Source organism: Sapajus apella, unplaced genomic scaffold (genome assembly GCF_009761245.1).
Source record: "Sapajus apella isolate SASKATOON/1434 unplaced genomic scaffold, GSC_monkey_1.0 scaffold1, whole genome shotgun sequence".
Taxonomy (NCBI): domain Eukaryota; kingdom Metazoa; phylum Chordata; class Mammalia; order Primates; family Cebidae; genus Sapajus; species Sapajus apella.
The window spans coordinates 72,561,902-72,587,275 of record NW_022436941.1 but is presented as its reverse complement, the minus strand read 5'-3'; the positions used below and the strand labels follow the sequence as shown (position 1 = coordinate 72,587,275).

Sequence of the window (25,374 nt, the reverse complement as noted above, 5' to 3'; positions counted from 1 at the left end):
AGCACAAAGGTCAATCAATACTCATCCGAGAAGCATTCATCTCTACAGGTAAGCAGCTATTTCCAAGAATAACTGACCAATATATGTTATGAAATTGAAGCCAAAAATAAAACTATTCTCATATTTATATTCAGTGCAAAGATCTCTTCCACCAAATCCCATCACTTTACACAAGATACTAAACCACAGAGAAGTCAAAAGTCTTCTTTTAAGACTAAAAAATCTGATATTAAAAATATCCCCACAGCTTTAAATATCAGTTGTCATGATGATGTATAGAAGGGACAGAAGTACAAATGCTATTTAGATAATGTGAGATTATGTATCAGAATTAGCTATAAACTTTTAAAAACATAGTTGTCTGGATTCTAGTCTGAGAAATTCTAATTTCAACAGGTTGTGGATGAAGCCTAAACTTGTACATATTTTTCTAATTATACACCATGTATTGTGATACTCCACAGGTGAGCCTATTGCACAATCATGACAGAAAACCACTGATTTAAGCAAATAAAAAAAATAGGCCAGGTGCAGTGGCTCACACCTGTAATCCCAGCACTTTGGGAGGCTGAGGCAGGCAGATCACGAGGTCAAGAGGTCAAGAACATCCTAGCCAACACGGTGAAACCCCGTCTCTATTAAAAATACAAAAATTAGCTGGGCGTGGTGGCACATGACTGTAGTCCCACCTACTCAGGAGGCTGAGGCAGGAGAATGGCTTGAACTGGGGAGGCAGAGACTGCAGCGAGCAGAGATCGCGCCACTGCATTCCAGCCTGGTGACAGAGCCAGACACCATCTCAAAAAAGAAAAAAAAAAAAAAAAAAAAAAAAGAAAAGAAAAAAGACCAGTCTCAGTGGCTCATTTGTATAATTCCAGCACTTTAGAAGGCTGAGGCAGGCAGGTGGGTCAGCTGAAGCTGAGGTAGGTGGATCATTTTAATACTCCACAGGTGAGTCTATTGCAAATAATGGCAGAAAACATTGATTTAAGAAAAAAAAAAGGCCGGGCGCAGTAATAAATGAGGTAATATGTGCTAATAATGGCATACATAAAAGAAAAATTCATGCTCATAACAAATATTTCACCAAGTATAATCAATACCTCTCCAGATATCCCAATGGATTCTTCTGCAGCTCCATACTGACCAACAGGTCCATTCTGCAGTCGTTCCAAAAGCTCCAATAAGGCAAAATTTTTTTTCAATCCCCAGACACCTGAATCTCCTGGAAAAAAAACAAAACAAAACAAAAAACTAAATCTAACAAAATGGACTATTAACCATCTTACCCCCTACCTCAAAAGTAATTTCTAATCATATAGTTCAGTAATTTATGTCTAAATTTTAAAAAATCAAATTTTCCCCATTTTTTAATACTAAAATAATTGCTTTGTTAAAAGCCTCTCTTTTAAAAAACAGAAGAATCCCTAAGCCTTTCAAGTAGAAACACACTTTAAAATTCATTATTTTTCGTCCAGTTGCAGCGGTTCATGCCTGTAATCCCAGCACTTTGGGAGGCTGAGGCAGGCAGATCACTTAAGGCCAGGAGTTCAAGACCAGCCAGGTCAACATGGTGAAACCCCGTCTACACTTTTTTACAAAAATTAGCCAGGTATGATGGCAGATGCCTGTAACCCCAGCCAATCAGGAGGCTGAAGCACGAGAATTGCTTAAACCTGGGAGGTAAAGGCTGCAATGAGCCAAGATCATACCACTGCACTGCAACCTAGGAGCAAGACTCTGTCTCAAAAAAAAAAAATCTAAATACACATAAAATTACGACGGTAAAGGCTGCACAACAATGTGAATGTACTTAATGCCACTAAACTTAAAAATGGTTAAAATGACAAATTTCATGTTATATATATTTGGCCAGTTTAAGTAAATTATTTAGATCGCCTTTACTTTTTTTTTTTGAGACAGAGTCTTGCCATGTTGCCCAGGCTGGCGTGCAGCGGCACGATCTCAGCTCACTGCAATCTCCAACTCCCGGGTTCATGTGATTCTCATGGCTCAGCCTCCCAAGTGGCTGGGACTACAGGTGTGTGCTACCACACCTGGCTAATTTTTTTTTGTATGTTTTGGTAGAGACCGGGTTTACCATGCTGGCTGGGCTGGTCTCAAACGCCTGGCCTGAAGTGATCCATCTGCCTCACCCTCCAAAGTGCTGGGATTACAGGTGTGAGCCACTGTGCCCATCCGATTTTTCTATCATTTAATTTTACAAGTCCTATTTTGTCACTGACTTTTACTATACATACACTAAAACAAGCATTTGCAAGTACTTTTTGCAGCAACCTACATTAAGAAATACATTTTACATTGGACAACATACACACTCTTTCTGAGTCTATGAATAAAAGTCAGATCCTTCAGCAGAAGGAATATTTGTTATGGTAAACTCCTATGCTACAAATACCATCTGACATAGCTGCCACCTAAAACATATTCATTAAATGAATAAACATATAAAAAGAGTCATTGCCTGCAGGGCTCTCCTTCCTCTTGGCCCTTTAAAAAAAAAAAAAAAAAAAAAAAGCCATTGCCATTCCACGTTATGGTTCTCGCAAAGAAAAACCAGACTGAACACATCTATCCTCCTCTTTGACTTCTGTGACTCCTTTCCCAAGTACCATTATACAGCGTCCCCCCCACCCAGAATTGCTCCCTCGGCCTTGCCCCCAAAAGGCTTTCTCCTTAATTTTTAACACATATTCTAAAACAAGCTGAGTTCTACTTATATAAAGGTTAAGACATACACCAAGTGATCATTTAAAAATATAGTCTTGACAATTTTCTAAATAACCAGTCATTACATAATGAATATATACAAATAAACTTCTAGCATTACTAGGTAGTGCCTAATATATCACTTAATTCTGTTAAGTGTCAAAACAACTCTACAATTTCAATGGCTTAACACAACAAAGATTTCCTTTTTGCTCATGCAACATCTCAGGGGTTAGGGAAGACAAGACAGACTCTGTTCCCCACTGACCACAGACAGGGATACAGGTTACCAAGCTTCCAACCATCTGGACCACCTCACTGTAGCAGGAAAAAGAATTTACTTCAAAAATCATAAACCTTCTATTATCAACTTCTACCTGGAAGCTAACACCTCACTTCTGCTCAAATTTCACTGATCAATGAACATCACTCAGTGATGTGTAAGAGGGCAAGGAAGTATAATTTCATCATATGAACAGAAGAAAATCAGAAATATTGCTGAAGAGTATTAAGAAATTACTCATATTCTTCTTGGACTAGAGAGGAATTCTGATTCAGAATTCAGAGAAGTCAAAGAGGAGGATAGATGTATTCAGTCTAGTTCCCTATCATAAATTTATAGTGTAGTTAAACATTAAGGATAATAACTCCTCACATTGTGTTATTAATGTAGAGAAGGTAAAGTGCTCTTCAAACAGATAGAAGAGCTGGGTGTGGTGGCTCACACCTGTAATCCCAGCACTTCAGGAGGCTAAGGTGGGTGGATCACTTGAGGTGAGGAGTTCCAGACCAGCCAGGTCAACATGGTGAAGCCCCATCTCTACTAAAAATATAAAAATTAGCTGGGTGTGATGGCAGATGCCTATAATTCCAGCTACTCTGGAGGCTGAGGCAGGAGAATCGCTTGAACCCTAGAGGTGGAGTGAGCCAAGACTGCACCATGGCACTCCAGCCCGGGTGACAGAGTGATACTCGGCTTTTATAAAAAAAAAAAAAAAAAGGGTAGAAGAAAGGCTCTATCCTCCATTTGCAAAACGTTACTATTTCTTTTAGGTTTTTTGTTTGTTTGTTTTTTGGGTTTTTTTTTTGAGATGGAGTTTTGCTCTTGTCGCCCAGGCTGCAGTACAGTGGCAGGATCTCAGCTCACTGCAACCTTCACCTCCCAGGTTCAAGCAATTTTCCTGCCTCAGCCTCCCGGGTAGCTGGGATTACAGGCACCCACCATCAGGCCCAGCTAATTTTTATATTTTTAGAAGACATGGGGTGTTGCCATGTTGGCCAGGCTGGCTTCAAACTCCTGACCTCAGGTGATCCACCCTCCTCAGCCTCACAAAGTGCTGGATTACAGGTGTGAGCCATCACGCCTGGCCTAAGTATAGTTTTATGTAAAGAAATAGTATGATATATGCATATCTTAAAAAATAAAAGACCAAATAAAAGTACAGAGACTTTCCCAATCCCTATCATTTCTTGGCTACCGGTAAGTTACTATTACCTATAATAATGCTATCATTGTTCTATATTAGTTGTCAGGCAAATAGACATACTATTTATAAACATCCAAGATCATCGAAACCTTGAAAATCCTTTTCTTTCCCCAGAAAATATTTTTAAACCATGTTTCTTAGCATTTTAAAGTCTTCCAGACTAAAATTATAGGTACTCTTGCTTCCTTTTTTTGGTGGATAAATTATTTTGAATGTGTTCTCCTTGAAAAATAGTATGAATACATTAAAACAGTCTTAAAAGTGCAACTGACCTGAAAAAAAAATGGCAACCTTAAACTCTTTTGGAGAAAACTCCCTTATCAAAAAGAATAAACTCACAGAACTTATATTTGTAAAATAATTTTTCAAATGTTAGTAAATACTATTATTTCCAAATCTGGTACCTGAAAATAACTTACTTTGAAATATATATAGAAAGTTTTAAAAGTATACAGAAAACTACACACATAAAAAATCCGCAAACCCTTCAAACTCATTTTAACAGAAAATAAAGAGTAATGATCACAAGCTACAAACACTTCTGTCTTTGATATTAGTAAATAAAAACATTCTGAGACTCTAATGACTTATCTGTATTTTCATTATTGGCTTATTTATTTGTAAAGAAAACACTGTTTTATTGGGTTAATGGTTTCAGGCAAATGATTCACTCTGATGCATATTCTTATTTCGTTGAATCAGGGTAGCAGGTTTTTCTTAGGTGTCATAAAGCTCTTTACATGTAAGTATTGAATATAAACATCTCAGAAAATAAAATTACTAAGAATGAGATAGTTTATAGCTTGAAGATTATTAATCTTAACAGAGACTCAGGCTTTCTGAAACTTCCTGGGAATTTTATCATTTTAAAAACCAAGTGGAAGGAAATTGTTTTCTACGACATTTGCATTACATGAACAATTTTCGATCTTAAATCCATACAAATAATTTTCCTACCTAGGTCTGTTACTTGTCGATCAAATGGGCAACGGATTGCTCTTCCATGAAGAGGCAGGCGAGTGAGACAGTCATGACAGACTGTATGGCCACAAAGCAAAAGTCGAGGAACTTTGTCTCCTTGCAAAGAAAAGACGTCTTCACAAACTCCACACTCTAGCACCTAATATTTGAAAAGGAAGGATGTGCTCTTCAAACAATTTTAAAAGCATACATATTTTAAGTATGTAAAACTGACCTAATATATTGAATTAACATTGTTACTTTATTCTTCCATGAAAAAAAAACTATGTAGGTTGTAAAATCTTAAATCATTTTTAAGTCATTCCATCTGACAGACCCTGCCAAAATTATAATGAAATATCTTTGAAATACTGTTTGAGGCAAAGATGCTGTAAATTAACATTTTCATTATCTTTTGAAAATTATGATTGACTCATTACATCTGAATCTGTACAAACAATATATAATTCTACTGAAAGTGGGTTCTTAAGCAATTTCTCTGCAACTACCTAACCAATCATTAATCTCAACAAAATAAACTATCATTAATTTCAACAAAATAATCTAAAATATGTACTGAGATAACAATTACCCTTGTAAATGATAAAGAACTTGTCAAGACTACAAGTAACTTTCAAGTATCTTCTAGTATCTAATTACATCAAACAATATAAAGGCAAAGAAGCAATCACCTTAAACTTAAATTTCAATTCCTGTTCTCTATCAATAAATATAGCTCTGAATTAGAAACTAGTTTATCTAGTTCTAGTTACAGGCACATGACTTGCACAAGGCTACACAGTCAGTCAAAAGAAAGGCTATTTATCAGCACATTCTAATTCTCAAGTCCGTAAGCTTATGTTTTATAAATAGTCCACACTGTATTTATACCAATAAAGCATTTTCAGCACTTATTTCTAAGTATATTTGTAGTGTTTCCATTTTTGTTAATTTTTAAAAAATACCTACACTGTACTATCAATCATATCTCAAACTCTTGGGTCTGACATTCAAGACCTGCTACAATCTGGTCCTTCTCCTATTGCTTCACTGCCACACTCTTCTGACCCTGTGCTCCAACTATATCTAACAGCCTGTAGTTCTCAGAACATGAGAAACTGTTTCATGTCTCTTCATGCTAATGCTGAGGAAAGAACTACACTTGTCCCTGGGGCCCCACTCTGTATAAGCGTCTACCGTAACATCCAAAACACTTTAATACCTTTACCAGTTTTTCAGCCTGTTTTTCCCTGTTGGACCAAAGAACCCTCAGGAACAGGGTATTTCAAATACCAAGAACCTACTGCTTACATAAAGTCCAGCAAAATAATTTAAAAGCAATTAAACCCAAGGCAGAAATCAGACTAAAAATCTACTATGATTTTAAACCTAACTCTGCAATTAACTTGGACTTAGTGCATGAGATGCAAATATTTTTCACCATAAATAAAGTGATAACTCAGAATTGCCTTCATCTTATTATGGTTCAAACGAAATTTAAATTTAGTCCTTCAATGTAAATAAGGCTTTGGGAAAGAAAAATAAATAAAAATAAGAAACGTAACGTTGTTCACAGAAAAGATGAAAATTCTTTACATGAAAGATGTTCAATCTAACTAATAAGAAAAATGCAAATTAAGGCCGGGTACATTGGCTCACACCTGTAATCCCAACACTTCGGGAGGCCAAGGTGGGTGGATCATCTGAGATCAGGAGTTTGAGACCAGCCTGGCCAAGTTCAAGATCAGTCTGGCCAACAAGGTGAAACCCCGTCTCAACTAAAAATACAAAAAAAAAAAAAAAAATTAGCTGGGCATGGTGGTGAGGTGCCCAGCTAATCTGTTTACTCAGAAGGCTGAGGCAGGCTAATCACTTGAACCTGGGAGGCAGAGGTTGCAGTGAGCCAAGATGGTGCCACTGCACTCCAGCCTGGGTGACAGTGAGACTCAGTCTCAAACAAAATAAAGAAAAAAAATGCAAACTAAAGCTACATCAAAATACTTTTTTTCAGATTAGATAAAAAATGTTGGTAACACTTCGTTGTGAAGGTGTGGGAAAGCAGACACTCATACCTTACTGATTACTGTGAAATGTTCATTGAGCAATATTGCTTCTATGGAGGGCAACTTGTCAATACTTACTAAAAATTTAAATAATTCAGTAATTCCAGTTGCAGGAATTTATCCTACAAGCATATTAGACATGTGTGACAAAATCTGTCTGTTATTCCTTAAAACACCATTTGCATTAGCAAAAAATTGGAAACAAAGTTAATATACATCAATTATCAGCTTGGAAAATAAATTATGGTACATTCATAATATTATAAAACTATATAGGCTAGCAAGAAAGATGAAGTTTTTCATGTATATACAAAATGATTTCCTATGACAAAAACAAAAAGAAAAATGATAAATAGAATATATTCATTTTTGCATAAAGGCAGGGAAAGAGCAATTTTTTTTTTATATTGTTGTATAAGTGTACCGTCTTCCTGGAAGGATATATAGGATACCAGTAACACTGGAACATTGGTTCCCCATGAGAAAGTGACACAGCTGGAGAACAGCTACTCGTATATAACTCTATCATTATATATAGGGAGACATACTTCAATTTATCCTCCGTTTTTTTAAAAGGGAAAAGTTTCACATTATCAAATTCATTTAGGCCTGGCACTGTAGCTCACCCCTGTAATCACAGCACTTTGGGACACCAAGGCAAGAAGACTGCTCGAGGCCAGGAGTTCAAGACCAGCCTGGGCAACACAGTGAGACAATGTGTCTCTATAAAAGATCAAAAGCTGAGGTGGGGGGATCGCTTGAACCCAGGAGATCAAGGTTGCTATGAGCCATGATCGTGCCACTGCACTCCCACCTGGGTGACAGAGTGAGAACCTGCCTCAAAACAAAAATTTCAATTAAATATAGAAAAAAAAATTCACAATGGAATTTGATATAAAATAAATGCAACATTTAATAAATGCTATTATACTATAATACATTAAATTTGTTTATGACAATAAAGTCCAAAGAACCATATTAAAATTTTATTTAGTTCGTTTAAATCGTATTTCTGATCCCATCACTATACAAGATTTAAAAGGACTTCCTTATGCTGTTACCATATTTTTCAAAAAGCACTAATAAAATTTCATTGATTAGCAAGCTAAACACAGGTCCAAAACTAAAGTTACTAGACTATTATGCATCGATTTGGTAAATAATACAGCAATAAATTATTTCCTCAGTATCTATAAATAGGAATTGTGGCTAATAGCAAAAAGTCCTAGACAGGAAAAAGCTCTTAATTTTACACTTCACAAAATGACAAAAGAAAGCTTCAAACTTATTACATGTAAATCAAACTGTGATCAGATTGTTATTTATTATTATTATTTTGAGAAAGAGTTTCACTCTGTCAGTCAGGCTGGAGTGCAGTGGTCTGAGCATAGTTCAATGGAGCCTTGACCTCCTGAGCTCAGGCAATCTTCCTGCCTCAGACTCCCAAGTAGCTGGTACCACAGGCATGAGGCACCACATCTGGCTAATTTTTTTTAATTACTATTTGTAGAGGTAAGGTCTCACTATGTTGCCCAGGCTGGTCTTAAACTACAGGGCTCAAGCAATCTTCCCACCTCGGCATCCCAAAGTACTGAGATTAAAAGTGTGAGCCGCTGTGCCCAGCCCCAGACTAAATTTTAAAAGGCCTAGGGAGACTCACTAAGCAAAAGAAACTTTCCGTGATACATTTTTAAATGTCAGTTATTTCATAATATCAGATTTTGTACTTTTTAATTTTTCAGATGGAGTCTTGCTCTGTCGCCCAGGCTGGAGTGCAGTGGCATGATCTCGGCTCACCACAACCTCCGCCTCCCGGATTCAAGTGATTCTCCTGCCTCAGCCTCCTGAGTAGCTGGGATTAACAGGCGCGTGCCACAGTGCCCAGCTACTGTTTGTATTATTAGTAGAGACAAGGTTTCACCATGCTGGCCAGGCTGGTCTCGAACTCCTGACCTCAGGTGATCTGCCCACTTCGGTCTCCCAAATTGCTTCCTAGGCACTTTGTGCTTTAAAGGTGTGTGCCACCGTGCCCAGCCACAATATCAGATTTTTATGTCACTGTTTTCCCTAATGATAAAAACCATGTCATTATCAACTTGTTCACAAGCAAAAGGCCATTTTACAGAGTATGAGCATTATATACTTCAACTTTTACCTTCCAATAAATACTTCTCGCTTTTATCTATAAAAATGACAATGAGTTTTTAATTTATACCACTATACCTATGACAAATTATGGCATGAAGATTTTGTCAAAAAGGACTATTTTATTGCACAATTCAGGAACATTTTACATGTTAAGATGAAAAGGAACAAGGTGAGACTCTAATGTATCAAATTCTGTGCTCTATCAAACTGGAGTTACATCAGGCCTTGGTACACTTTTGAGACTGTAAGGCAAACAGGGTAACAAAAAATAGATACTGCAATGATACTCATTCCAATTATGAAATAAAACTTCAAGTTAATTCACAAAGTACTCTGCAAGTATTCTCTACTTAGCAAAAGCACAATTCAATAAATAAAATCTCAATCACACAATATGCCTAATAATGAGGGCTCCTTTGGATAGCAGATACCTGCAGAATAACTTTATTAGTACATAAAGGTCATCTGAATCAACAACCACCAATATTGACTGATACTAAATTGTGGGAAGAAATGTCTCATTTGCTCTTATATAAAACCAAGTGAATACTATTAACGGAATAATCATAGGCGTCTATTTTTCAAGATGTTAAAAGAACTTCAGATAGTATCTTGTTCAGTAGTTCTTAACCCTGGTTGCACATTTAAAAAACTTCAGGGAATTCCTAAAATATACTGATGTCAACCTCATCAGAACTGGAGAAGGACTGCATCAGTAGTGTATTAAAAATCCTCAGTGATCTTACTATGTAGCTAGGAATGAGAATTGTCAATCTCTCAGATTAGAGATGCTCCTGAAGGTTACTCTATAAACCAATGAGATCAGTTCTCCCCTCCAGATCTTTCCATGCACACAGTGGAAGGGAAAAAGGAGTGCCATTGATTTTTCAGTAAATTCATTTTGGAGCATGTATACATGGTAGAATCTCAAACTTCAAGCCTAAGGAAATTCATAAATTCGATCGTTAATGCCCAGCTATGATGTTGCAGACTTCTGAAAAGTGTTAACAGACTGTACTACTAAGAGGGGAGAGGGCAGCTCAACCAATAATGGATGTCTGATTACAGACGTAGTACAATAGCGAAAAGCATAGACTTTAGAGCTCGTCAACTCTGGGCTCTGTCATACACTGTGTTAACCTAAACCTGGGTTTCCTCCCTATAAAATAGGAATTAAATCTACTTCATACAGTACGTTGACATTAACGAACTAAAACACCTAACGTAGTACGTTACAATGATGACGGCTCAATTTATAATACTAAGCTAATTAATGCCTATTGAGTTTAACTAGAAGCAGAGAAACTGGGGAAAGACCTGTCTAGGTCACTGACACTGGCCCGCAAGCTCCTTTTCGCAAATGTCGCGATGATGACATGTCATGAGCAGAAGACCAGGCAATTTCAGGCCGTCGGAGAAAAAGGTCGCAGAGGAGAGGACAAGACTTGTAAAACCAAAAGGGGCCCAGAAATCGCGCATCCCACCCATCGAAGCCTGGGCCACGGCGATGCCGCCTGGTCTCCAGGATGAACCGAAGGTAGGCCGATGGTGGAGAACAGAGCACGTAAAGTACCTCACCTTCACTACAGCTGTCCCCCGGGTGCCCTGCCGGCCACTGTCTACTCCCGCTCCAAGCTTGTTTACAACCAGGGTAGCCATCCTCGTTGGAGCGTAGCCACAGATGCAGCCCTGAGAATCCTCAACTGAGAGGCGGGGTTGAGCCACCTACCCAGAGGCCTCTGCGCACGCCACCGGTGCACAGGCGCAGTAGGACTCTGGGTGCCGCTTAGCCGACTGTTAACACCGCCTGCCGGCAGTCGTGGGGTGCTTCGTTGCACAACCTTGCGCATGGGCACTTTGTTATTTTTCATTACGTAGTCTGCAACTGCTGGAAAAAAGTTAAAAAAAAAAAAAAAAGGAGAGATAAAACAGAATTAAAGTTCTGGGGTGAAACTCCCGCTCCTGTAATGATTTCTCCTCTCGAATCGTAAACCAGTCAAGCTGTAAACTTGGGGTGGGGGTGTTGCAGGTGTCCCTGCCTGCAACAAGATTTTTGCATAAACTACAAATCCCAGCATGCCACGCTCTTTTTTTTTTTTTTTACGCCGGTAACGTTAGCCTTTAGGAGGCCGCGTATTGTTGCCGAGGGGTGGGTTCCTGAAGTCGCGATGTGTGACTGCAGAAAGAAAACAAAGTATTTTATGTATAGGATAGGTTTCTAAGATAAAAGAGATGGATTTGGTGAAAAGAAGCCAGTCTGTAAAGGACATAGTAAGAGAATTTAAGGTACCACCACCAGAGAGAAGTTGAGTGTGCGTTTGACTCTTGGTCTTCCCCAACGCGAGGTTTTCCGTTTTCTTCCGGGCCAAGTTGAACCTGTCCAGCCCCCGTAGGCCGTGGGTCAAAAGTGCCGGTCGAAATGGAAGTGAATCCCCCTAAACAGGAGCACCTGCTGGCGCTGAAAGGTAAACTTTTGCGCATCTGAGTCCCCTTTTTCTGTTTTCTTCCCTTCGTTATTTCTCGAAGCCTTTGCCATGTAGGCCTCGTCCTTCTTAAACACTGTCAGTGCTTGCCCTCCTGCTCTGTCCCTTGGCACCAAGCGGAAGGAAGCGATTTCGCCTGGATGCTTTTTAGGTTTAAGGGCCCCTTTATAGAATGAAATAGATAGCTTGTAAATCATTCTTTCTGATCTATGCTACTTCAATCACCAGATTTTAGCCGCAGAAGCTAACGTCCCGCCCCTACCGTGGAGATCTCTGTGAACTGGGGTGAACTACAGCGGGCACCTAAGAGCTTTTTCCTTCTGTCTCTTGTCTCTTCATGTGGCACTAAGTTAACAGGCTTCAGCTTCCTCTGTAAAATTAGTATTGCATGGCAATAGTGCCAATAATTTAACAATGCATAGTAATACAACATATAACTTAGAGTTATTAAAAACAAACTGCAGTTTTCTTCAAAGCACTGTATGTGGGAAACATGTCCGAGATGTAATGTCAACTTTCATTTTTTGTACACAGCCATTTTGAGTAAGTTTGATGATTTAATTAGATCATTATTTAGGAAAAAAAACAAGACAGGTTTTTTTTTTTTTTTGGACAGATTTTTTTTAATGCCTATTATTTTCTGAAAACCTTTTATTTGAAATCTTTTCAGTTTTATTTTGTTTTTTACTACAACAAATGCACTTTTTGTTTCTTGTATGCTCTAATATATGGCTTGAATGAGCTGAGAAAATAAATTCTCAAAAAACATTTGGATTCAATTCAGTTGCACTTATGGCATCCATTTTGAGAGATGCCTTAGCCTTCCCATTATGAGGTAGTCATCAGACATTCTAGAAGCTCATCAGTCTCATTTGTAACATAGAATCATGTAATGATGCCTTAGTTAGCAAAACTATCTCTTACTGTAGTCCTTTGTAATTTTAACTGATACAGCGATGGGATCTGTAAGCTTAACCTGAGCAAATGATCTAGACTAAAATGGATTGTTACTCGTGGAGAAGAGGGAAAAGAAGAAAAGCATGTCCATTATCTCTCAATCTCATTTCAAGTATGTGGAGTAAATATTAATTCTTATAGCTGAAGCAACTTTTCCAAGATCACATAGCTAGTAAGTGATTGAGGCAGTATTTCAACATAAGACCTGCCTCTTTTCAAGAGTCCATGTTGCCTCCTAATAAATGAAACAGCATTGTCAGAGATAATTCCTCCACCAATTATGTTGATGGGAATTTTGAGCAGTTCTATTAGCTACAAGGTGATTTGTCCAAATTAGAAGCTATTAAAAAGTTAAATACCAGTGAAACAGAGACTGCCACTGAGAGTTTTTAGTTTTCTGTTATTCTCTGTTTTCCAAAACAGAGGATACCTAGGAAGGAATATTTAAGCAGCCTACGCCAGGTGCGGTGGCTCACACCTGCAATCCCAGCACTTTTGGAGGCCAAGGTGGGCAGATCACTTGAGGTAAGGAGTTTGAGACCAGCCTGGCTAACATGGTGAAAACGTGTCTCTACTAAAAATACAAAACTTAGCCAAGGGTGGTGGCAGACACCTGTAATCCCAGCTACTCAGGAGACTGAGGCAGGAGAATTGGTTGAACGTGGGAGACAGAGGCTGAGTGAGCTGAGATTGCCCCACTGCACTCCAGTCTGGGTGACAGAGTGAGACTCTATCTCAAAAAAAAAAAAAAAAAAGGCAACCTAAACGGGCAAATGTTTTAAAATTCACTGATAGTTTCAACTTTATTAAACCTCTTTTATACCATCTTCTAGTTAACCCAGTGTTCTAGCTAATCAAGGATTTTCACACTTCTCAATTTACTGGTGTTGGATACCAAATGTATCAATTTAAGGGATCATTTAAATTCACTTTATATTTTTATATGTAAAATGTTAAAAGATAATATCTTGTGCCAGGAGCGGTGGCTCACGCCTGTAATTCCAGCACTTGGGAGGCTGAGGTGGGCAGATCACCTGAGGTGGGGAGTTCGAAACCAGGATTACCAACATGGAGAAACCCCATCTCTACTAAAAATACAAAGTCAGCCTGGGGTGGTGGCGCATACCTGTATTCTCAGCTACATGGGACGCTGAGGCAGGAGAATCGCTTGAACGTGGGAGGCAGAGGCAGCAGTGAGCTGAGATTATGCAGTTGCACTCCAGCCAGAGCAACAGAGCAAAAACTCCGTCTCAAAAAAATAAATAAAAAGATAATGTCTTGTTATTCTTGGTTGGGCGAGGTGGCTGATCACTTGAGATCAGGAGTTTGAGACCAGCCTGGCCAACATGGTGAAACCCCATCTCTACTGAAAATACCAATAATAGCCAGCAATGTGGTGCACACCAGTGGTCCTAGCTGCTCAGAAGGCTGAGGCACAAGAATCACTTGAGCCTGGGAGGTGAAAGTTGCCATGAGCAGAGATCGTATCACTGCACACCAGCTTGGGTGACACAGCAAGACTGTCTCAAAATAAAAAAATTGTCTCTTGAGTATAACACTGATTGAGTTCAGATGAGAGAATTTTTCAATGCCATTTCACATTATACAATGTGAAAGTGTAAGGAACAGAAGAAAAACATTAGTGCATTATTAATTCTTGAAGGAATACGTGATAACATTTAGATCCATATTTAAAATTATGGATGTTAAAGATCACATTTATGAATTTGAGAGTTGTCACATCTGTTAGTGGACAGTAACAGTAAGTAAAAAGAATCATAGAATTAGTTACTTCTTCTGACTCTTCAGAGTCAGACAGTGATTCTATTGTGACATCATGACAGGAGTCCATACTCATGGTTATCCTAGCAATGGGAGAACCCTCATCAAGTAATTCTCTAATGATTTTGGGGGAAAAGGGATTCAACTCATTTTTTTCTGCAGTTGTTAGGATGTGAAAAAGCCTGTTCTGTCGCCTTTACAACTTTGGACCCGGTTAGGAAGCCTAACTTGCAGATATTGGAAGGCTCCATTCTTGACCCTATGTACCATATGCTGGAATTTATTATCAGTGACTTAATGTGGGGCAACTTGAGGACTTCTGTGGTCTAAGAGAAAAAAATAAGAGTCTAGACTTCTTGTTCTCCTCCAAATTGGAATACAAAAGCCATGGTATTAGGGTCTCCATACTGCTTAATTGCCTGGATTATGTGGAGAAGACAGCATCACAAAACTGGTTCTTGGCCTGGTTAAAATGCAAAGTTAAACCATACTTATGGTTTTAGTTTTTACTACAGAAAATAAGATGATATCATCAAATATTCTATCTATATATTTGTTTGGTGAAATCCATATAATTTGTTGTTGTTGAAATGGAGTCTTGCCCCGTCACCCAGGCTGGAGTGTAATGGTGTGATCTCAGCTCAGTGCAACCTCCACCACCCTGGTTCAAGTGATTCTTTTGCCTCAGCCTCCTGAGTATCTGGGATTACAGGCATGCACCACCACACCCAGCTAGATTTTTTTATCTTTAGGAAACGGGTTTTCACCATGTTGGTCAGACTGGTCTTGAACTCCTAGGGACCTCAGGTGATCCGCCCACCTCAGGCTCCCAAAGTGCTGGGATTACAGGTGTGAGCCATTGCACCCGGCGAATCCATATAATTTTCAAGTGTAAAATGATTAATTTTCTTCCAAACAGATTAGAATTTTTTTTTTCTTTGAGATGAAGTCTTGCTCTGTTGCCCAGGCTGGAGTGCAGTGGTACAATTTCAGCTCACTGCAACCTCTGGCTCTCATGTTCAAGCTATTCTGCCTCAGCCTTCCTAGTAGCTGGGACTACAGGCATGCACCACCTTGCCCAGCTAATTTTTTTTTTTTTTTTTTTTTAAGTAGAGATGGGATTTCACCATGTTGAAGTAGAATTTACAGTGATTTCATTGTCCTCAATTTTCAAATATTACATTTTTTGTTAATTATTTTCATAGGAAAACAATATTTTAAGAATCATTCATTTACTCTTTGTTTCTGCTATAGTTCTAAGACTATTAATACTTAATATATTAATATTCATACTTCCAAACCCTTTAGATCTGTTAAGTTAAACACATTGACTACTAGCATTTTTAGGCTGGAAGTAATTTTATAGGGTATCTAATTCAGAGTCTTTATTTTGGTAAGAGAAAGAGTTTTCAGGTTTGTAGATTACATTCACATTTACCAATAGCACTTTGGTAAACTACTACATTGGGATTGGTTTTTGGTTTTTGTTTTTCCTTTTCTCCCCGCCTATTTGTAGGCAGGTTATCCCTACCATATCTTATTGTTTGCAATACTTCCACTTTAGGTCCTGTTTCCCTCTGATTTGGCAAGAGAGACAATCTTGTAATAATAAATTAACATTCTAGCTCTGAGGAGTTCAGCTAAGAAATTTTCTCATCACTAAGAGTAACTGGATTACTACAGAATGACTACAGAAGTAATATTACATTATCGACCATATGAGAGTGATCCCACACAACTGCCAAAAATTGCAGAAAAGGCAATTCAAGACTTTCCTGTTCGTCCACTATCAAGATTTATACCTTGGTTTCCATATGATGGGTCCAAGCTTCCACTCAGACCTAAAAGATCACCACCTGTGATTTCTGGAGAGGCAGCTGAAGATGTGAAACAGTACTTGGCCATTTCAGAACATACTGCTAAATCACACAGTTATGATTGCACAGTAGATCTATTGGAGTTTCAACCTTGTTTGAAACAGCAGCATTTAATCTGGTCACACACACTGAAGGAACAGACTAATTCTGGAAATGTGGATAAACAATCAGAAAAGGGAAAACAGCACAACAGGAGATCTTGGAGTATTTCCCTTCCCAGCAATAATTGTACTAAAAACGTTTATCCTGTGTCTAAAAAATTGCAAGATAGTTTAAAGGCGCTAAATTTACACTCACTTTATAGAGCAAGATGGACAATAGAAGACACTATTTGTAACAGCCAAACTCTGGAAGACATTTGGACAAAACTCAATCAAATTATTAGACACAATGAACTTCCATCTTGTAATGCTACAATTCAGAGACATCTAGGCCAAATATGGATATTCTGTGATATTATGTATTGTGAATATGTGGGAAGTCTTCTTAAAGGAAGATTAGCTCTTACTGGAAAAATTAATTTATCTGTGCATAAATATGGTGTTATTTTTAGTATGTAATGAACTCCACTGATTGTCAACAAGGAAGAATATTCTGAATGAAGTGAATATGGATAGAAATAGATGAAATAAATTTTACAGGCTTTTTAAAATTTTTAATGACTTTTTAGAATGCCTAAGTTTGTCAATTAAGTCAAGAAATTTCTGAGTTCTACTTATTAGCAGCCTTCTTTTAAATGTGATAAATTATTGTTTACACTGAATTTGAAGGTAAAAATGTTCTGTTCCTTTTGTTTTGTTACAAACTGTGATTGAATTAGTCTTATGAATTAAGTTGTTTAGTTTGGATTCTGGTGAATCTCTAAAATCTAATTTTACTGTATTTTTCTTTACTCACCTCAAGTGTAATTAAAAAAAAAATTAAAAACAATTCTCTTTGAAATGCTATTTATGTGACATGAATGTAGTTCAGATCGGGAGACCAGCCTAGATTCATAATAATGTTTCCAAAGATATGTAATAGCAATTGATGGGTTGTTTTCAAACCAAGATACAAAATGTATACTTCACCTAATACTGTAAGGTATCTTTAAGGCTATAATGTGTTTTGAAGGAAAGCATCAAATGTTGAATAGGGGTCGAGTTATTGTCTATTTCTTCTGATACAGATAATTCAATATTAATGATAGTGCTAATTATTACTTGACTGATTATTGAAGTCATTTTAGGTTCCCCATAAGCATAATCTTATAATTGGATTTACATATCACCTCATAAAAATACTCAAAGGGATTAAAACAATAAAAGCGTTATATAAGCATATAAGCTTGCATTTGTTTAACATATTTAAATGCCTACCTTGCAGTAGGTGTTAGGATATACTAAGGAAGGAGACAGACATGGACCCTGCCCTCTTGCAGCTTATATGTTATTACTACTATTAAACACACCAGCTCCCTAAGAAAAATAAGACAGCACTTACTAGGTATATAGACATATTACCTTGAAGCACAGTGCCTATCATGGTAGGAGCTTGATAATGCATGGTAAATGTGCCCTTCATAGCCTGAGATGGCTGAGGTTGTTTAAAAGTCCACTTTTTTTTTTTTCTTTCCAACTTTTATTTTAGGTACAGATTTGTCATATGTACCTAAAATAAAAGTTGGAAAGAAAAATTTACAGAGGTTAAATTGTGTGCCACAGGGGTTTGGTGTACAAATAGTTTTGTTACCCAGGTAATAAGCATAATAACCAATAGGTATTTTTTTTAGTCCTCACCCCCCTGCCACCTTCCACCCTCAAATAGGTCTCAGTGTCTATTGTTATTCTTCTTTGTGCCCATATATGCTTATTGTTTATCTTCCACTTATAAGTGAGAATATGTGGTATTTGATTTTCTGTTCCTGCGTAAATTGGCTTAGGATAAAGGCCTCCAGTTCCATTCATGTTGCTGCAAAGGCCATAATCTGAAATTATGAAGAAAACAGTTGCTTTTCATACTAAATTGGGATCATTTTATTTTTAATGGAGGATTGTTTTTTACCCCCTCCCCCCATCTCATCCCCTGCTAAACCACAGGAATCATGAAAAATTAAGCTTTACAGGACTTTTGCTTGTAATGGAAATTTGAACCTATGATAAGCAAAAATGTTGGCTAAACGTTTGGGTGAACTCAAGGACACTAAAAAAAATAAAAAAGAGTGTCTTAGGATTCCCTTGAGACTCTATTTTCTCTTTATTGAGATTTGTTTTCTAATGAAATGAAAAAAATAATGGGAAAGAAATAGAAAACACCAGCTGGTACTAACAGTGAACTTACCAGCCTAGGCAACATGGTAAAACCCCATCTCTACAAAAACCACAAAAATTAACCAGGCATTATAGCATGGGACAGTATTCCCAGCCTCTTGGTGGGCAGGGATAAGTGGTGGGTCTGAGGCAGGAGGATCACTTGAGCTCAGGGTGTGAAGGCTGCAGTCAGTCATGATCATACTCCAACCTGAGTAACAAAGTGAGACCGTGTCTCAAAAAAAAATTTTTAAGTGATTTTAGATGTTTAAATTGGGAGAAACTGCCTCTTCTGTATCAATTGCAGGGCACCTTTTAATCTGTTTTCATAGTTAAAAATGAAAGTGAAGGTTGAAAACACCTCCCCATATTCATCTGTAGTAGGACTCTATTCCAGAGTATTAACCAATTATTGGTTAATACTCTGGAATAGAGTCCTACTTTGAATTCCCCTGGGATATTTCTGGTAAGGCATGACAGTCCAGGCATATGGCTCCAGGCTTATAATTAATAATTACTGTAGAGAATTATTTTTGAACAGTGAAATCACTGGGGTTCAGATCTAGATTCTCCTACTTATCTACTAATATAATCCTTTCGTATGCACTTTGCCTTCTGCAGGCATTGTCAGTGCCCTATCTGTATATTGGGGTTAACGTAGTACCAACTTAAGGGAGTACTCATGAGAATTAAATGTGTTCATCTTGTAAAATATTTAGCATAATACCTGGTGCTAGTAAATGTTAGCCATACAAAGTAACTTCTGAAATTTTAAGGGTAGCATTTGTTGACTATTTCAAAAGCCAGCTGCTTAATGTAGCAAGGTTGTTATCGCCCTCAGTTTCTAAAACTTACACTTTCAAAATGATGCCAGTTACTTGGGGACTTTCATAAAGTGCTAATTATTTTATTCAGGAAAGATCTGAATAGCAAAACCTACACCAGATAAGGATGCTACAAAACTGAACTTAGTACCTAAGAGCCTAGACCTCATGGAGTTTGGAAAGGAGTGCTATAAACAAATATAGTGCATGATAAATACAAGGTACCATGAGAGAAACAGAATGACCTGTTACTTTCTTTCTGAAAAAGATGACATTTAAGCTGAAACCAGAATGAAAAAGGCACTAAATTTGATATGAACACCATAGTTGGTGAATTAGTAGTTGGGTAGTACATTTTTATATATGCTAGTGAATACTACTTATATTCTGAATTGAACATGTAGGTCTATAGTCTTTCTAGTATTTTGGCTTTGATTTGAATGAATACTTTTGATAATGAACTAGCCCTCTGTGATTTATTTTCTGAAAAGTTTTACAAGTTTTTATAGTTTTTTTTATGTTTTTTTAAATTTTGATGTGGTCAAATGACAGTCTTTCAAAGTAACTGAAAAATATATATTTTTTTAAATTGTAGAGCATTCCACCCTCATTAGACTACATTTAATAAATAATTTCACTTTTTCTACTTGTCTGTGGCTTTTTTTGAATTTTTAAATTAAATTTTATTTTTCCAGGTAGCAAACCATTTATCTTTACACCTTATAATGAATACTCCTTTTACTAATAATTTTTTTTAACTATGTCCTATCTTGTTTTGGAAAACTAATATATCAGTATGGTCTTATACTAATAAGCCAATTAGTTGACTATGGACTTAAATATGTTATAATATGTAGTAAATTTGTCTTCCTCTTTTTTCTCCATTAATTTCCTTAGCTTATTTTCATTTATTTGTTTATCTAGATGAACTTTAGATACATTCTGTCATGTTCCAAAAATAAATCTTAGTTTTGGTTGGAGTTATGTAAACCTATATGTTAACCTACATTTTTATAATTTCCACACAGAATTAATAGTACTTAAAGAATTGGCCAGGTGTGGTGACTCATGCCTATCATACCAGCACTTTGGGAAGCCAAGGTGGGTAGATCACTTGAGGTCAGGAGTTCAAGACTAGCCTGGCTAACATAGTGACACCCCATCTCTACTAAAAATACAAAAAAAAAATCAGGCATGATGGTGCGTTCCTGTAATCCCAACTACTTGGGAGCCTGAGGCAGGAGAATCTCTTGAACCTGGGAGGCAAAGGTAGCAGTGAGCCGAGATCGCGCCACTACACTCCAGCCTGGTGACAGAGTAAGGCTCTGTCTCAAAAAAAAACAAAAAACACTTACTGAGTTTCGAGTGTTCATATTTTGTTGATACTGTTTACAGTGAAGTCACTTGGAATTTTTTAAAGCCTTATGTTCCTAATATTATTTAAGCTTTAAAAATAATTTCCTTTCTCTATAATGAATGTATATTATAGTTACATTTAATTCTTATAATTCATAGGTTGTAAATAGTGGTTCTTATATAAAATTATTTTATAACATTAAAATTTTTAATAAATCACTGATGCGTGATGACCTTAGGAAGTATATAGTATTATATTCAGGAAGTATTTAGGTTATATTTTATGGTAGTATAAAATGGATGAATATCATACACTAGACTTGAGAATATTAACCCTAAGCATTATTAATGTTTTGTTTTGTTTTACTTTTTTACTTCACAGTGATGCGGCTGACTAAGCCTACTTTATTCACCAATATCCCAGTAACTTGTGAAGAGAAAGACTTACCTGGTATGGCACATGCTTTCCTCTATCTATACCTAGGAAAAAGTTGACACCTGAATTGGTGCGTTACCTTGGACTAAGCCTAGCCTTGTAAATTTTATACTAACCATTTGCTAGATTCTTTGTTGCCTATTTTTGTATCATGTGAAAGGTGGCCATCTGAGTAACAGTCCTTATTTGTACTCTGCAAGTACACATTATGTTTATATACTATGGCAATATGAGACTTACAGTTTAAGATACATTCATATTCATAATGCTATTAAAATTGCCTTCATCCTCAAATGTTGCATCAATATATGTATTAGCATTCCTTTTATTTAGAATTATTGGGGCTTTCTATGGTATATTTTGTACATTTTTCGTTGTTTCTAAAGTGTTCATTCCTTGTGAGATCAGAATTTTTTGACATGCTTTTGTTGTATTAAAATCTAGAAGTTAGACTTTTTAAATCTCATTTTTGTCAAGAGGTTGTTTTTTAAAATGTCTCTCTCAGCTATTTCTTTATATAAGTAAAAGTTATTTAAAAGGTAGATGTCGGAATTTTATGTTTTTCTCTTCATTCAGGTGATCTCTTTAACCAGCTGATGAGAGATGATCCTTCAACTGTTAATGGTGCAGAAGTTTTAATGTTGGGAGAAATGCTGACTTTACCACAAAATTTTGGGTAGGCATGACATACTCACATAAGAAACCTTGTAAAGCTATTATAAATTATGTTTTCAAAAAGAGCTATGGGATGGGAAAACACTTTATGATACATTTACTTTTTTTTTTTTTTTTTTTTTTTTTAGATGGGACTCTTGCTCTGTCACCCAGGCTGGAGTGCAGTGGTACTATCTCAGCTCAGTGCAACCTCCACCTCCTGGGTTCAAGCAGTTCTCCTGCCTCAGCCTCCTGAGTAGTTGGGATACAGGCACACGTCACCGCCCTGACTAATTTTGTGTTTTTAATAGAGACCATGTTTCACCATGTTAGCCAGGCTGATCTTGAACTCCTGACCTCTGGTGATCCACCCGCCTCTGCCTCCTAAAGTGCTGGGATTATAGGCATGAGCCAACGCACCCAGCCCATGATACATTTGAGTGGCAAAGATATTATTAAAAAACATACTATGTGATTATAGCTTTCTCCTATTTAAAAAAAAAAGATATATACCAAAATAAAATGTTAATAGTGATTCCTAGGGTAATAGAATTGTACATAATTCTATTCTATTCCTAGGGTAATAGAATTCCTAGGATAAAAGAATGGCTACATAATTCTTTTAACTACTAATCTAAATGTATTTTTCAGAAGCAGCTTTTTTTTTTTTTTTTTTTTTTTTTGCCTCATAGTCCTCTCCCAAGATGAGTTATCAGACTTCTCAGTTAATTAGGAACTCTAAATTTATTTCTTCTGTTATTCTTAGCTTTATTGTTGTTCTAGATTAATAATAAGGTAAAAGCCCCTGGTTCCACTCTGTTTGCAACTCACAGAATTTGAGACAAAAAAGGAATTTTACAGATTGTTTTTATAGTTTTACAGAATGTGCTCATTGACTAGCGTCTTGAAAAACTGTGAAATATGTTCATGTAAAAAGTATAAAACTATGTAAAATAAAGCCACTGCTGATTTTTATTCAAATAACTTAGGAAATAAATTGGTAAAAATACCCCAATATCAGTAACTTAGGAGATCTCTTCTAGACTCAGGGCATAAATTATTTCAAGAATGGAAACTTGGCTTTTTCTGAACTGTTCAGATACAAATCTTAAGACTTTAGCATAGATGTGATTCAGTGAGTCTTATCTCTATCGAGATTGGCATTTTGTACAGTAGTCAAAGGCCAAGATACATCATATTTTGTAGATTACATTCATATTTTGAATTGCGTTAGGTAATGAATGAGTGACCTAATGTGAACAAAGGAATGTGGAAACAATATTTTACCAGATCTCTATTCTTTAGTAAATTTTTCTCCATTTGAAGTTCTTAGCGATTCTCAAACAGAATATTTATTGTGAAACCTAAATGGATTTCTTCCTAAATACTTATTTTATTTTACAGGAATATATTTTTGGGAGAGACCTTTTCCAGTTATATCAGCGTTCATAATGATAGCAATCAAGTTGTAAAAGACATATTGGTAAAAGTAAGTAACGTTCTTACTTGGGATGTATTTCACTCTTTAAAAAAATTTCTTGCCGGGTGCGGTGGCTCAAGCCTGTAATCCCAGCACTTTGGGAGGCCGAGGCGGGTGGACCACGAGGTCAAGAGATCGAGACCATCCTGGTCAACACGGTGAAACCCCGTCTCTACTAAAAATACAAAAAAAATTAGCTGGGCATGGTGGCGCGTGCCTGTAATCCCAGCTACTCAGGAGGCTGAGGCAGGAGAATTGCCTGAACCCAGGAGGCGGAGGTTGCGGTGAGCCGAGATCGCGCCATTGCACTCCAGCCTGGGTAACAAGAGCGAAACTCCGTCCCCAAAAAAAAAAAATTTCTTTTTAGGCCGGGCATGGTGGCTAATGCCTGTAATCCCAGCACTTTGGGAGGCCAAAGCAGATGGATCACCTAAGGTCAGGAGTTTGAGACCAGCCTGGCCAACATGGTGAAACCCCATCTCTACTAAAAATACAAAAATTAGCCAGGTGTGGTGGCAGGCACCTGTAGTCCCAGCTGCTTGGGAGGCTAAAGCAGGAGAATCACTTGAACCCGGGAGGTGAAAGTTGCAGTGAGCCAAGATCACACCACTGAACTGCAGCCTGGAGGACCCAGTGAGACTCCATCTCAAAAAAAAAGTTTTTTTAATATCTATTATGTTTTTGGCACTTCATTAAATGCATATTTGATACAAGAATTTTTAACTCATTAACAAGCTCTAATGAATGCCTAAAATTGTAAGTATTATGCTAGGCACGAAAACATTTTTCCTATTCAACAAGGTTGTGATTGCTTGGGTGAGAAGGTGTACTAGTCAAAGGTAAATAGCAGTTTAAGTATTTATTAATATATGTTATTAACATAGAGGAGGAAAGATCACTGGGGATTATATCAATCAGGAAGGTTTCTTGGAGAAGAGGGAATGCAAAGAGGATTTTGAAAGAATGGGAGGGTACAGACAAGGCAAGGGAGACATGGTAGTCAGAGGCAAAGACATAGCAGTACCAAGTGAACAAATTTCACTTGGTAAGAGTAGGTAAGGTGGTACAGATGAATAGTAGCTGTATTAGTTCTTTTTTCATGCTGCTGATAAAGTCATACCCAAGACAGGGCAATTTACAAAAGAAAGACTTTAATGAACTTACAGTTCCATGTGGCTGGGGAGGGCTCACCATCATGGCGAAAGGCAAGAAGGAGCAAGTCACATCTCACGTGGATGGCAACAGGCAGAAAGAGAGCTTGTGCAGGGAAACTCTCATTTTTAAAACCATCAGATCGGCCAGGTGTGGTGGCTTACGCCTGTAATCCTAGCACTTTGGGAGGCCGAGACAGGTGGATTACCTGTGAGGTCAGTAGTTCAAGATCAGCTTTGCCAACATGGCAAAATCCAGTCTCTACTAAAAATACAAAAATTAACTGGGTGTGGTGGCATGCACCAGTAATCCCAACTGCTCGGGAGGCTGAGGCAGGAGAATTGCTTGAACCTGGGAGGCGGAGGTTGCAGTGAGCCAAGATTGTGCCACTGTACTCTAGCCTGGGTGACAAAAGCAAAACTCTATCTCAAAAAAAAAAAAAAAAAATCAGATCTTAGCTGGATATAGTGGCTCACGGCTGTAATCCCAGCACTTTGGGAGGCCAGTGTCAGGAGTTTGAGACCATACTGTCCAACATGATGAAACACCATCTCTACTAAAAATACAAAAAATTAGCTGGGAGTGGTGGCATGTACCTGTAATCCCAGCTACTTGGGAGGCTGAGGCAAAAGAATCACTTGAACCTGGGAGGCTGAGGTTGCAGGGAGCCAAGACCGTGCCACCGCATTCCAGCTGT

General features: G+C 37.5%; 3 protein-coding genes across 7 annotated transcripts in view; 2 read left to right on the top strand and 1 right to left on the bottom strand.

Moving 5' to 3' along the window:
- TRIM23 (tripartite motif containing 23) overlaps window positions 1-11,401 on the bottom strand; it is a 43,958-nt gene extending 32,557 nt beyond the window's left edge. The window contains exons 1-3 of the mRNA XM_032279543.1: window positions 10,967-11,401; window positions 5,175-5,337; window positions 1,104-1,225 (exon numbers count right to left, since the gene is read on the bottom strand). Coding sequence (XP_032135434.1) covers window positions 1,104-1,225; window positions 5,175-5,337; window positions 10,967-11,047 — 366 coding nt within the window. The 5' untranslated portion in view covers window positions 11,048-11,401. The remainder of the gene's footprint in view (window positions 1-1,103; window positions 1,226-5,174; window positions 5,338-10,966) is intronic.
- An 89-nt stretch (window positions 11,402-11,490) lies between these two features.
- TRAPPC13 (trafficking protein particle complex 13) overlaps window positions 11,491-25,374 on the top strand; it is a 53,024-nt gene continuing 39,140 nt past the window's right edge. For 3 of the 5 annotated variants that reach the window (XM_032279580.1, XM_032279572.1, XM_032279554.1), the window contains exons 1-4: window positions 11,491-11,853; window positions 21,338-21,406; window positions 21,968-22,067; window positions 23,450-23,534. In XM_032279580.1, the coding sequence (XP_032135471.1) occupies window positions 11,808-11,853; window positions 21,338-21,406; window positions 21,968-22,067; window positions 23,450-23,534 (300 nt within the window). In that variant the 5' untranslated portion in view covers window positions 11,491-11,807. Of the gene's footprint in view, window positions 11,854-21,337; window positions 21,407-21,967; window positions 22,068-23,449; window positions 23,535-25,374 lie in introns of those variants that run through there. The other 2 variants (XM_032279563.1, XM_032279590.1) reach the window with 2 other exon arrangements.
- On the top strand, window positions 11,730-17,812 carry SHLD3 (shieldin complex subunit 3). Its single transcript, XM_032279600.1, has 2 exons — window positions 11,730-11,853; window positions 16,175-17,812. The coding sequence occupies exon 2, from the start codon at window positions 16,295-16,297 to the stop codon at window positions 17,045-17,047; it is 753 nt and encodes a 250-aa protein (XP_032135491.1). The 5' UTR covers window positions 11,730-11,853; window positions 16,175-16,294; the 3' UTR covers window positions 17,048-17,812.